This window comes from Salmo salar, chromosome ssa07, assembly GCF_905237065.1.
Source record: "Salmo salar chromosome ssa07, Ssal_v3.1, whole genome shotgun sequence".
Taxonomy (NCBI): domain Eukaryota; kingdom Metazoa; phylum Chordata; class Actinopteri; order Salmoniformes; family Salmonidae; genus Salmo; species Salmo salar.
Genome location: NC_059448.1, coordinates 48,482,389 through 48,496,637, shown reverse-complemented (window position 1 = coordinate 48,496,637; position 14,249 = coordinate 48,482,389). Strand labels below are relative to the sequence as shown.

General features: G+C 41.3%; 1 protein-coding gene across 7 annotated transcripts in view; it reads left to right on the top strand.

Moving 5' to 3' along the window:
• Positions 1 to 2,801: 2,801 nt before the first annotated feature.
• LOC106609395 (membrane-associated guanylate kinase, WW and PDZ domain-containing protein 2) overlaps positions 2,802 to 14,249 on the top strand; it is a 255,367-nt gene continuing 243,919 nt past the window's right edge. For 6 of the 7 annotated variants that reach the window (XM_045722163.1, XM_045722161.1, XM_045722160.1 and 3 more), the window contains exon 1: positions 2,803 to 3,309. In XM_045722163.1, coding sequence (XP_045578119.1) covers positions 3,012 to 3,309 — 298 coding nt within the window. In that variant the 5' untranslated portion in view covers positions 2,803 to 3,011. Of the gene's footprint in view, positions 3,310 to 14,249 lie in introns of all 7 variants that reach the window. The other variant, XM_045722162.1, reaches the window with a different exon arrangement.

Below are 14,249 nucleotides of genomic sequence, written 5' to 3'. Positions count from 1 at the left end.
CTGGAGACTCATATCTCCCTCACTAGCTTTAAGCAACAGCTGTCAGAGCAGCTCACAGATCCCTGCACCTGTACATAGCCCATCTGTAAATAGCCCATCCAACCACCTCATCCCCATACTGTATTTATTTATATATCTTGCTCCTTTGCACCAATATCTCTACTTGCACATTTATATATATATTACTGCACATCTACCATTCCAGTGTTTAATTGCTATATTGTAATTACTTCGCCACCATGGCCCATTTATTGCCTTACCTCCCTTATCCTACCTCATTTGCACATACTGTATATAGACTTTTTCTGCTGTATTATTGACTGTATGTTTGTTTATTCCATGTGTAACTCTGTGTTGTTGTATGTGTCAAACTGTTTTGCTTTATCTTGGCCAGGTCGCAGTTGCAAATGAGAACTTGTTCTCAACTAGCCTACCTGGTTAAATAACGGTGAATCCACCAGTCCTGGATGTGCCATACCAGAGCACATCCTTCATGTCACCCTGACTCAGTCGATTCACAGTCTGTTATTCTCGTCCCATTCATCTCACCCATTGTGTAGACGATGGCCTGAACTCCTCCTTCTTCCACGAAATTCCAGCCTTCAAAACACTCCTCTTTCTCAGTTTGACCGGAGTCAGTGGTACTCCCACCTCTGGAATGCAGGGGGCCACTTCTCTGGTTGCTGGGGAGGAGTCTATCCACTGGCCATTGTTTCCATCACTTATCAAGGACACCAAAAGTGACTTTTAGAAAACATAATTATAATGGAGTTAGAGAAAGCTGTAGGAATCTCTATCTAAATGAACGTTTCTGTGTTACAAGGCATATTCAACTACTGAGTAAAAAGAACTAAAAGACCCTCCATAGGAAGGACTTGATAATTATGACATAATAATTGGGATATTCTGAATGAAGACGGAGTGGCATACTGCGTTGGCCTACTTATCATCAGAGAGATTGAGCCGCTTTGAGGGAGAAAGTTGAAAGCGGATTGCCCACAGAGTTGAAGATACTACACTGCTTATAGAACTAAAAACTGTATGTCTCCTGGGAGAAGGTGGTTCCTAAATGAAATACTTACGTTCCTGTTTGAAGATGGATTATACTGGGAGAAATAATAACTTTTAAACTCATTTGGCTCCTTTTAGACTCATTTTAGAGGAATGGGAATTTGCTTCATTTGAAGAAAATCTCATTGGAAATCTGGGCAAAAAAGAGCAATAAATATTTAATTGTCTTGTGATTGTCAGGATGTGGAGAGATGACTGCACTTTTGGGCAAATCTATTTCAGTATACTAGACCACAGTGTTTTAATTGTGCTCTTCTCACTGTGTCAGTTGAAGAGCATGTTGTCTTACTGAGCAGGGACATGAGGCTCTGTGGCCACTACAGGCCATGTACACCATCATCGGATTATCTCCTCATTCATCCAGATATACACTTCCATCCACTTTCCTGTCATATTCACTCTAATCTACAATGGCCGTGGGATAGTCCTGTATAATCTGCATTATTTAATTACAGTTAATCTGTTCTCATTTGGAGAGAAATAGAAACCGAGGGTGGCAGCAGTCTCACTTAAAGGCTTCAGATTGTCTTTCATTTGTCTTTTCCCTGCATCAATGCTCAGGGTAAACAAAGGAATGAATGTATTCAAGAAAAAGTATCACAGAGACCAGTGCTGGTGCATCAGATTCCAGTGCATGGATTCAGATTTTGATATCTGAATCCAGTATGTGAATGTATAGAAATGTGTTCTGTCTTGCCAGATATCAACTCTAGCATATACAGTAACATTCAGGCCAAGGTGTGCTGTGAAGTGAGGGTTGTGTGTGGTTATGTGACAGGGACTTGTAGGCTAGCATCCTGGACTGCAATCAGAGACTGTTTGCATAAGAGTCGCCTGACCATAATGCATGTTGTACTAGGGGAAACAAATAAGTAAACAAGTGAATAAAACTTTTCCCAAAAACCTAAATAAACAGAGTGGAACCTGGGGAAAAATCTGCAACAACAGTATTGAATATTGTATGAAACTAACTTTGTGCTGTACGGTAGCTGTGTAGCCTACCCTTTTAAATTGTAATATCAACTAAAAGGCCTCCACTCATTCAAACATGTATGGCCATACTAGAGGACTAGTCCCATGTGAATAGTTGACATACAGTATGAGTGTCTGACAGGAGGACCATTGTGCCACAGTAAGTGTTTGCAATTACATTTCGTTTTATTCAAGCTTAAATAAATAGGTATTTACATAACAATTAAGTTAGTGTCATTACAGTGCAGGTCAATGTTGTTACAGCATACAATTTCAACTGTTCAACTTGTTAAACGTATACCAATGTAATTACCATGAAATAAATACATATTGTGGAACTGAATAGCCTACAGTGATTTTTTGGTTGTTGTAGATATTATCGAGAATACACAAGTAGGCTATATGTAAGTGTAGCAGCATACAATAGGTTTCAAAATCGAACACGAGAACAATGGGCATACAGAAAATATCCTCTTTTTTTTTTAAATGCCACTTTCACTATAGGCAACTCTGCATCCTACGACTGTGGAATTTCGGCAACAAATCCATGCCTATAAGAACTCGGAAATTGTGTCTGTGAGAGATGGAGGCGAGGCAGCTGCTTTCTGCTTCTTCCCAGTTCAGTCTGATCTGATGCGTGTGGCTATGCCAGTGGAAAATGCCGTTAATTTCTCTCCTTCATTTTTTCCTTTCTGCGGGAAGCTTCGGATTCGGGAGCCTTGCCTTCTCTCCTCCTACAGACATCACATCCGGGTCAGTTGGCTGCAACTGTGTGTATAGCGAGCTCAGTACAGCAACGCAGGCTGAGACAGCTGCTGTGTATCCTGTGCTGACATGGATACTACCACAGGCGTTTGTTGAAACTGTTCACCATTACATCAAGCTGGGAAGCTAAAACCAGGGACGCCCGCGGACAGGACCGATAATTTCTTGCATGGGTGCCCTCAAGGGATAACCACTATTCAGCCATGTCCAAAAGCCTGAAGAAGAAAAACCACTGGACCAACAAAGTCTATGAGAGTGTCCTTTGCAGGAATAAGGAAGGGGAGCTTGGGTTCGAGTTGAAGGGAGGCGCGGAGAATGGACAGTTCCCATATCTTGGGGAGGTTAGGCAAGGCAAGGTGGCCTGCCAGAGCGGCAGACTGTCCCAAGATGAACTACTCCTTGAGGTAAATGAAACGCCAGTGGCCGGACTAACCATCAGGGACGTACATGCAGTGGTCAGACACAGCAAAGACCCTGTCCGCCTTAAGTGTGTCAAACAAGGTGAGTGAACTGTTTGCACAACTCAGTTATGCACTCTTTTGTCTGCTGTTGATTAAACAAATGCTTTGACACGTATTTCTATTGTTCCCCCCGAAATATTGAAATAATGAATCTTAAATTGAAAGAAGACGCGGCTAGGGGAGCGCAAACTTTTATTTTTGCTTCCTAATCTATTGTGTTCAAAGGGCGGACGTGCAACAAAGTTACATTCAAATGATGGTTATTTTGTAGCACAGCTCCTTGTATTTCTCTATTGTACAGTTCATGTTGCTAAGTAGCAGACTTGGTGTCATGACTGGAATGGGGGTGTGTTATGTTTGAGGAGGAGGTGTAATCGGATTCAGTTTGCATATCCCGGAGGCGGTCGGCAGCTATCTATGATCTTGTAAAATATGCTATATATTTTGAATGGTTTGTAAATGTTCTGCATTGAGTCATGTTTTGGGATTTATGTCGTTGGCCTGGCTGTCAGACAGGGTGGAATGTCACTCTGGAATGTTATTGTCAGGCGTGTGGGTGTGGCATTTTCTTTAATGATTTAGTAATGTGAGTTCTGATGTTGGAACATTTAAATGTTATAATTTACTTTCAGGGACATATATTCTACTACATAAGTATCACATTTCTTGAATTAATTTAGCGGAAAAAGGTACTGAACTTTAACTACGGTTGCATGAGAAATAAGTCACCCATGCCATGGGCGAATTTTTGACATTTTTATGGATACAGTATTCAGTTATGCATTACAATATGTAGCCTACGTGACCGTGTATTATTTGTAAACCATATCAGGAGACAAGGCTATTGAACAGCAACGTTCATTGATTAGCCTTGTATTGTTTTGGGCACCTCAAGGTCAACAGTCTTTTGGAAGGGAGCGTAGCCTAGTGGTTAGAGCGTTGGACTAGTAACCGAATGGTTGCAAGATCGAATCCCCGAGCTGACAAGGTACAAATTAGTCGTTTTACACCTGAACAAGGCAGTTAATCCACTGTTCCTAGGCCGTCATCAAAAATAAGAATTTGTTCTTAATTGACTTACCTAGTTAAATAAATGATAGAAAACATACATTCTCAGTATGCATGGAGAATGTAGCCTGTGGTGAAAACTGGACTCATTATGGTTGTAATAAAAGTGAAGGTGGCAGCTATGAACCTTTTTTTTTGTGATCAAATGTTTTTTTATTTAGTCATAATTTTCAGCAAACATGAACACATACATACAAAATGAAGTTTCACCTCCCATCCCAATCCCAGCCCACCTGAGAACCTAAGGGATCAAATGAAATGAACATACTACATGGATCACAAAAGAAACAAAAGAAACTCAAAGCAACACATCACAAAGTGTTTCAGCTGCAAGACGCCGTTGGTTCAGAGTGTCTTCTTTAGCTCCATGAATGTGAGCAGTAGACAGCTCCATATAAATAACATGCTGCTATGAACCTTTCAACTGCATAGGCTATGGGGTTTTACTGAATGTAGGCCTACTTTCTGATTATGGGCAGCTTTAAACACACACAGTAGTTATGATAGAGAGCCTATAGAGATATAACACTTGCAGGAAAACCTATATTTGCATTGTACATTGTGACTATCCTATGCCCTTCCTTATAGATTTTTTTTCATCTCCTCTGAGCTAATAACATGGGATGTTTTGCATTTCAGGCTGGGTGAGAGATCTGTCATCTATCCTCTTTGGGGTAAAAAATAAGCATAACCCTGTAAGGAGCTTTGGATCAATGTCTTTGGCTGTGTGCTTTGTGTGATTGGGAGGCCGTTCCACGTCATACCCAGGGGATTTTCTCAAATTAAAGAAATATGAACCTCATTTTCACACTTCCTCTGTTAGACACGTCCCCATCGGATTGCTCAAGCTGTGGAAGTTTTGTCATGGCTTTGTTTGGATCACTTTAATAACTCTCTCTTGCTGTAGTTGTTTATCAAGCAGGTTTTGCTTGTGCCAAAGCAAATCTTTTAATTACAGATGTGGACATACTTTGATTGGACAGTAATATGTTCATTTTTAAATGATCAAATACTAATGAGTTTAATTCAATTGCTTTTTTATCAGATGAATGATACCTTGTAATGTATTGGCATTCTTGATACATTATGTTGTAGAGGTCATGTTTCAGTGAAGATGATTCAGCTGGCTCAGATCTGTTCCATTTAGAAGCTCTTGGTATCTTTCAGTGAAGATGATTCAGCTGGCTCAAATCTGTTCCATTTAGAAGCTCTTGGTATCTTTCAGTGAAGATGATTCAGCTGGCTCAGATCTGTTCCATTTAGAAGCTCTTGGTATCTTTCAGTGAAGATGATTCAGCTGGCTCAAATCTGTTCCATTTAGAAGCTCTTGGTATCTTTCAGTGAAGATGATTCAGCTGGCTCAAATCTGTTCCATTTAGAAGCTCTTGGTATCTTTCAGTGAAGATGATTCAGCTGGCTCAGATCTGTTCCATTTAGAAGCTCTTGGTATCTTTCAGTGAAGATGATTCAGCTGGCTCAAATCTGTTCCATTTAGAAGCTCTTGGTATCTTTCAGTGAAGATGATTCAGATGGCTCAGATCTGTTCCATTTAGATGCTCTTTGTATCTTTCCAGTCCAAAGAGCTTTGGTATGCCAGAGAGACGGTGCGTGTCAGGTCTGATATGACATGATATGGAGATTCCCCATGCAGATTGGCAGGGTAGACAGTTTATCCCGACTGCTACTGTCTTACCCGTTCAGAATAGATTACACAGTAATATATACAGCACAGCGGCACAAGTCTGATAGTGACCTTGAACGTTTTGATGCCACATGCCAGTCCTCTTATCAAGAGAGCTGGGGACACCGCTGAACGTAGACAAAGTGCTCATCATTCTCAGCCATGACAGTGTTATAAGCAAAGATACATTTCTCCAAGTCCTATTTTAGCACAATAAACCAATGGCTTGCCTGTCCTAGATAGCTCAACGAAGCCAAAGCGTCACTCTGCCTCTTCTTATACCTTCCAGTTGAAGGGCAGTATCGCTGGCAAGTTTACACACTTGGTTAATCTCCAATGGTTGATCAGGATGTTTTAAATAATAGAGCTCATGTTGAACGGTGTGATGCTTCAATAAGGTCAGAACTCGAACACATCCTCCCCCTCAGACTATTGCTTTACACATTCCTTCCTCCTTCATTGTGGTCTTTGATGCCATTAAATAGTTCTAGATCCTAGTTTAATGGGTTTACAGCCCTGCATCTCTGTTTTGCAGTAGTGATGGGCACAGTTTATGTGATTAGCCGTGCTGGAGTGCTCCATTTCCGTTGCGCTTTAACCCGTGTGGTGTTCATGTTTTTGTTATTCAACCAATGTTCGCGGGTCTGATGGACCCACAACATTATTGGGTTTTTAAAACAATACAGCCATAACAATTTACGTAAAAATCTACGCATATCATTTACAAGCAATATACACCGCAAACATGGTTAATACTTGCCATTTACCTCTGCTAGATCACATTTATCAATAAAAGCGCTGTTAATTTTTTAAAATAAAATGTGATTTTTGTACAAAAAAAGATCTAATACAATCTCATATATATATATATATACAGTCGTATGAAAAAGTTTGGGCACCCCTGACAATTTTCATGATTTCCATTTATAAATAATTGGGTGTTTGGATCAGCAATTTCATTTTGATCTATCAAATAACTGATGGACACAGTAATATTTCAGTAGTGAAATGAGGTTTATTGGATTAACAGAAAATGTGCAATATGCATCAAAACAAAATTAGACAGGTGCATAAATTTGGGCACCCCAATAGAAAAATCACATCAATATTTAGTAGAGCCTCCTTTTGCTAAAATAACAGCCTCTAGATGCTTCCTATAGTGTCTAATGAGTGTCTGGATTCTGGATGAAGGTATTTTGGACCATTCCTCCTTACAAAACATCTCCAGTTCAGTTAGGTTTGATGGTTGCCGAGCATGGACAGCCCGCTTCAAATCATCCCACAGATTCTCAATGATATTCAGGTCTGGGGACTGGGATGGCCATTCCAGAACATTGTACTTGTTCCTCTGCATAAATGCTCGGGTAGATTTTGAGCAGTGTTTTGGGTCGTTGTCTTGTTGAAATATCCAGCCCCGGCGTAACTTCAACTTTGTGACTGATTCTTCAACATTATTCCCAAGAATCTGCTGATATTGAGTGGAATCCATGCGACCCTCAACTTTAACAAGATTCCCAGTACCGGCACTTGCCACACAGCCCCACAGCATGATGGAACCCCCACCAAATTTTACTGTGGGTAGCAAGTGTTTTTCTTGGAATGCTGTGTTCTTTTGCCGCCATGCATAATGTCCCTTGTTATGACCAAATAACTCAATCTTTGTTTCATCAGTCCACAGCACCTTATTCCAAAATGAAGCTGGCTTGTCCAAATGTGCGTTTGCATACCTCAAGCGACTCTGTTTGTGGCGTGTGTGCAGAAAAGGCTTCTTCCGCATCACTCTCCCATACAGCTTCTCCTTGTGCAAAGTGCGCTGAATTGTTGAACGATGCACAGTGACACCATCTGCAGCAAGATGATGTTGTAGGTCTTTGGAGGTGGTCTGTGGGCTGTTTTTGACCGTTATCACTATCCTTCGCCTTTGCCTCTCCGATATTTTACTTAGCCTGCCACTTCTGGCCTTAACAAGAACTGTGCCTGTGGGTCTTCCATTTCCACACTATGTTCCTCACGGTGGACCTGACAGCTTACATCTCTGCGATAGCTTTTTGTAGCCTTCCTCTAAACCATAATGTTGAACAATCTTTGTTTTCAGGTCATTTGAGAGTTGTTTTGAGGCCCCCATGTTGCCATTCTTCAGAGGAGAGTCAAAGAGAACAACAACTTGCAATTGGCCACCTTAAATACCTTTTCACGTGATTGGATGCACTTGTCTATGAAGTTCAAGACTTAATGAGCTCACCAAACCAATTGTGTGTTCCAATTAATCAGTGCTAAGTAGTTACAGGTATTCAAATCAACAGAATGACAAGGGTGCCCAAATTTTTGCATAGCCTATTTTTCACATCTGATTTAATTTCAAACAGCTTAATATTGCTACACTAAAAATCTTTGTCTGGACAATACCCCAGTACTCTGCTTTTATTAGAAAATGAATGGCATGCCACTGTGATCATTTTCTGTGATGACAGAATACATTATTATGCAGCCTCAGAGGGGTGCCCAAACCTTTTCATACGACTGTATATATATATATATACATACACACACAGTTGAAGTCGGAAGTTTACATACACCTTAGCCAAATACATTTAAACTCAGTTTTTCACAATCCCTGACATTTAATCCTAGTAAGAATTCCCTATCTTAGGTCAGTTAGGATCACCACTTTATTTTAAGAATGTGAAATGTCAGAATAATAGTAGAGAGAATGATTTATTTCAGCTTTTATTTCTTTCATCACATTCCCAGTGGGTCAGAAGTTTCCATACACTCAATGAGTATTTGGTAGCATTGCCTTTAAATTGTTTAACTTGGGTCAAATGTTTCAGGTAGCCTTCCACAAGCTTTCCACAATAAGTTGGGTGAATTTTGGCCCATTTCTCCTGACAGAGCTGGTGTAACTGAGTCAGGTTTGTAGGCCTCCTTGCTCGCACACATTTTTTCAGTTCTGCCCACAAAATTTCTATAGGACTGAGGTCAGGGCTTTGTGATGGCCACTCCAATACCTTGACTTTGTTTTCCTTAATAAGCCATTTTGCCACAACTTTGGAAGTATGCTTGTGGTCATTGTCAATTTGGAAGACCCATTTGCGACCAAGCTTTAACTTCCTTTACTGATGTCTTGAGATGTTGCTTCAATATATCCACATAATTTTCCATCCTCATGATGCCATCTATTTTGTGAAGTGCACCCTCCTGCAGCAAAGCACCCTCACAACATGATGCTGCCACCCCCATGCTTCACGGTTGGAATGGTGTTCTTCGGCTTGCAAGCCTCCCCTGTCACATGTATTGCCGTGTTGAAGGGAGGACCAATACGCAGCAGGAATGTGGATGCTCATCTTTTAATTAGATATAATGACGCATACACAGAAAACAAGAATGACAAAGGACAGTTTCACAGGCTAAAGCAATAATACTTAGCAGTGCAAAATGTAACTCCCCACAAATGACAAACCAAACACACACCTACTTATAGGACTCCCAATCAGAGGCAACTAGAAACACCTGCCTCCAATTGAGAGTCCAGCACCCAAACCTACACATAGAAAAATGAACCTAGAACATACTAATTCAGAAACATACACCCAAAACCCAGGAACACATAAATAACACACCCCTCTAAACCACACACAAGAAAAAAACCCACCATACAAAACAAACATACCTCTGCCACGCCCTGACCAAATATAATACAAATAATACCTAAATACTGGTCAGGACGTGACATCCCCCTTATTACTCCAAACATAATGATGGTCATTATGGCTAAACAGTTCTGATTTTGTTTCATCAGACCAGAGGACATTTCTCCAAAAAGTACAATCTTTGTCCCCATGTGCATTTGCAAACCGTAGTCTGGCTTTTTAATGGTGGTTTTGGAGCAATGGCTTCTTCCTTGCTGAGCGCCTTTCAGGTTATGTTGATATAGGACTTGTTTTACTGTGGATATAGATACTTTTGTACCTGTTTCCTCCAATATCTTCACAAGGTCCTTTGCTGTTGTTCTGGGATTGATTTGCACTTTTCGCACCAAAGTACGTTCATCTCTAGGAGACAGAATGCGTCTTCTTCCTGAGCTTTATGACGGCTACGTGGTCCCCTGTTGTTTATACTTGCGTACTATTGTTTGTACCGATGAACGTGGTACCTTCAAGCGTTTGGAAATTGCTCCCAAGGATGAACCAGACTTGTGGAGGTCTACAATATTTTTTCTGAGGTCTTGGCTGATTTCTTTTGATTTTTCCCATGATGTCAAGCAAAGAGGCACAGAGTTTGAAGGTAGGCCTTGAAATACATCCACAGGTACACCTCCAATTGACTCAAATTATGTCAATTAGCCTATCAGAAGCTTCAAAAGCCATGACATAACTTTCTGGAATTTTCCAAGCTGTTTAAAGGCTCAGTCAACTTAGTGTATGTAAACTTCTGACCCACCGGAATTGTGATACAGTGACATAATCTGTCTGTAAACAATTGTTGGAAAAATGACTTGTGTCATGCACAAAGTAGATGTCCTAACCGCCTTGCCAAAACTATAGTTTGTTAACAAGAAATTTGTGGAGTGGTTGAAAAATGAGTTGTAATGACTCCAACCTAAGTGTATGTAAACTTCCAACTTCATCTGTATATTGAACAAATATAAATAATACAAGGTTTTCATCACTATTGATGTTTATTGCTTTGAACTGAAGAAATTGGAAGGACACATTTTACATACAGTATTTTATGGAAATGATAAATGAGCCCCATTGAACACAAATTATGGCCGGTCTACAAAAAACATGAGGGACAGAGTTTTACTGTGTGTGTGTGTGTTGCAAATGTATTTCTTGCACTTGATGCATGTGTACTGTGTCTTCCTGTCCTTCTTGGGTCCCCACACAACGCAGCGCTTCTTCTTGTTGCTACCGGCTGAAATCAAGAATGATGAAAACACTTAGTAAAGGAATTTTACTAACATCTCACTCACACACTCACATACATACACTACTGTTCAAAGGTTTGGGGTCACATGTTTTTATGGAATATCTACATAGGAGTACAGAGGCTCATTATCATCGACCATCACTCTTGTGTTCCAATGGAACGTTGTGTTAGCTAATCCAAGTTGATCATTTTAAAAAGCTAATTGATCATTAGAAACCCCTTTTGCAATTATGTTAGCACAGCTGAAAACTGTTGTGCTGTTTAAAGCAGCAATAAAACTGGCGTTCTTTAGACTAGTTGAGTATCTGGAGCATCAGCATTTGTGGGTTCGATTACAGGCTCAACATGGCCAGAAACAAACTACTTTCTTCTGAAACTCTTCAGTCTATTCTTGTTCTGACAAATGAAGGCTATTCCATGCGAGAAATTGCCAAGAAACTGAAGATCTCATACAATGCTGTGTACTACTCCCTTTGCAGAACAGCGCAAACTGGCCCTAACCAGAATAGAAAGAGGAGTGGGAGGCCCCGGTGCACAACTGAGTAAGAGGACAAGTACATTAGAGTGTCTAGTTTGAGAAACAGATGCCTCACAAGTCCTCAACTGGCAGCTTCATTAAATAGTACCCGCAAAACACCAGTCTCAACGTCAACAGTGAAGAGGTGACTCCGGGATGCTTGACTTCTAGACAGAGTTGCAAAGAAAAAGCCATATCTCAGACTGGCCAATAAAAAGAAAAGATTAAGATGGGCAAAAGAACACAGACACTGGACAGAGGAACTCTGCCTAGAAGGCCAGCTTCCGGGAGTCGCCTTTCTATTCTGGTTTGCGCCAGTTTGCGCTGTTCTGTGAAGGGAGTAGTACGCAGCCTTGTACGAGATCTTCAGTTTCTTGGCAATTTCTCGCATGGAATAGCCTTTTCGCAGAACAAGAATAGACTAAAAAGTTTCATAAGAAAGTTCAATGTTTCTGGCCATTTTGAGCCTGTAATCGAACCCACAAATGCTGATACTCCAGATACTCAACTAGTCTAAAGAAGGCCAGTTTTATTGCTGCTTTAATCAGCACAACAGTTTTCAGCTGTGCTAACATAATTGCAAAAGGATTAGCTAACACAATGTGCTATTGGAACACAGGAGTGGTGGTTGTTGATAATGGGCCTCTGTACGCCTATGTAGATATTCCATAAGAACATCTGCCGTTTCCAGCTACAATAGTCATTTACAACATTAACAATGTCTACAATGTATTTCTGATCAATTTGATGTTATTGTAATGGACAAGAAATGTGCTTTTCTTTCAAAAACAAGGACATTTCTAAGTGACTCCAAAACTTTGAACGGTAGTGTAGTTACAGCAGGCAAGGGTGGAGAGTCAGACACACACACACACACACACACACACACACACACACACACACACACACACTTACTTCCGATATTGGAGTTGTTAGTTCTGTGGGTCGGGCGGATGGGGTACCAGCATCCTCCTCCTGAATCCTCCTCATGATGGCTGCAGAAGCTGGGGTCCTTGGGATATGTTGCCTCCTCTGGATTTGAGGTCTTACCAATGCCTTGCACAGCTCCTCGAGAAAGAACCATCTCTTCTGGAGCTTCCCTCTGTTCCAATCTGGGTTCAACGCCATCCAGATGACAAACGCGCTGTACGCCGAGATGTCCAAGATGTTGAAGAATATCAGTGGTGGCCAGTTTAGGGTTCTTCTTTTGCAGCTGTAGCCAGTCACCAGCTTGTCTACATTTTCCACCCTTCCTTTTGTGGCATTTTAATCCATTATGATTTCTTATTTTTGATGTTCCTGGCCACAGATTCTTCCATTCCTATGCAGCGTACTCATGAGTACCACATTTTTGCCTTTCTTTGGCCAGTAGGACACTAGGGATGTGTCGGCTGTGAACACGAACCTCGATGAATGGATAGGCCTGTTCCGTGTATTCAATAGCTGAGGTGGGAGCTCTGGCTTGTTTTTTCGTACTGTTCCAACCATCGTCAGCTTAAGTGACGTTGTGGCGACGGAGTCCCTGTGTCACATCCAGGACAACCCATATCCCTTGGTTCTTCTCAGGGGCTCCTCCATCTGGCTTCCCCATATGCACTTGCAAGTTCCACGCATATGATGAAGCAGCATCACAGGCAGCCCAGATCTTGATTCCATATTTTGCGGGTTTAAACAGTATGTGCTGCCTGAAGGGGCAGCGGCCCCTAAATGACATAAGCTGCTCATCAACAGTAACATTGGGCCCAGGGTTGTAAAACAGAGGAAGGTGATCCACTCACTTGTCCTTCACTGACCTGATTGTAGCTAGCTTGTCTCTCTGCCGCCGAGCTGGTCTGGTGTCTCGGTTATCGAAGCGGATATTCCTGGAAATAGTGTGGAAGTTTTCCAGAGACATTGTTGCACTGAAAAGTTCTCTGCCAGTTTCTGCATCCCACAGGGATTCTGTGGATTCCCCATTGGATATAAAAACACCAGCAAGGATAAGAACCCCAAAGTATGCATGTAAATGAGTTTAGTCCATCTCCTTCCACCTCTCCAAAACACGCCTTCCCCCCCAAATTAATGCAGTCCAGAATTATTTTCTGGATGGTGTCTGGGATGAACAGTTCAAAAGAATACTTTATGTCCTGCACTTGAGTAACCACCATCTGTATCAGCCCTGGTTGCATCCTCATCACATTGGCAGCCATGCGGGGTGGCTCATTCCTTGGGCAAGAAAACCATTCAATTTCACAATTTTTTGACATCCATATTTCTCCTCCTGCAGGCTGCTGATGAGCTGGTTGCTGTCGGGCTGGTCCTGGGGCTGGCTGCTGACGGGCTGATCTTGAGGCTGGCTGAGGGTCAATCTCATCCTCTTCTTCCAACTCAATGTCAGACTCCGAATTGACAGAGACATGATCCTCATATTCTGAAAATTCTTCATCTTCCAAAGTGGAAGACTTTCCTTCCACACTAGCTTCTCTCTCTGCAAAAATTATTTCTAAGGCCTTCTGAGCAGAGATTTTTTTTTGCCATTTTTGCCATTTTGATTGATTGTGGTAAAGAGCCACACATGCAAAGCTATTTATTTGTTGTGTCCCTCCCCCAATTTGCACCTGGCTGGGGTAGAGGGTGGGAACAGTTTTTATATTTTTTGTTTTACAATGTATCGAAATAATGTATTGTAATAACATTGTGCAGGTTCCCACAAGACATTGTGTAGTTTCACACACTACAAAGGGTAAAGAGTACAAGAAAAGCGGGAGACAGGCAGACAGGCAAGGAGACAGACAGGTTATTA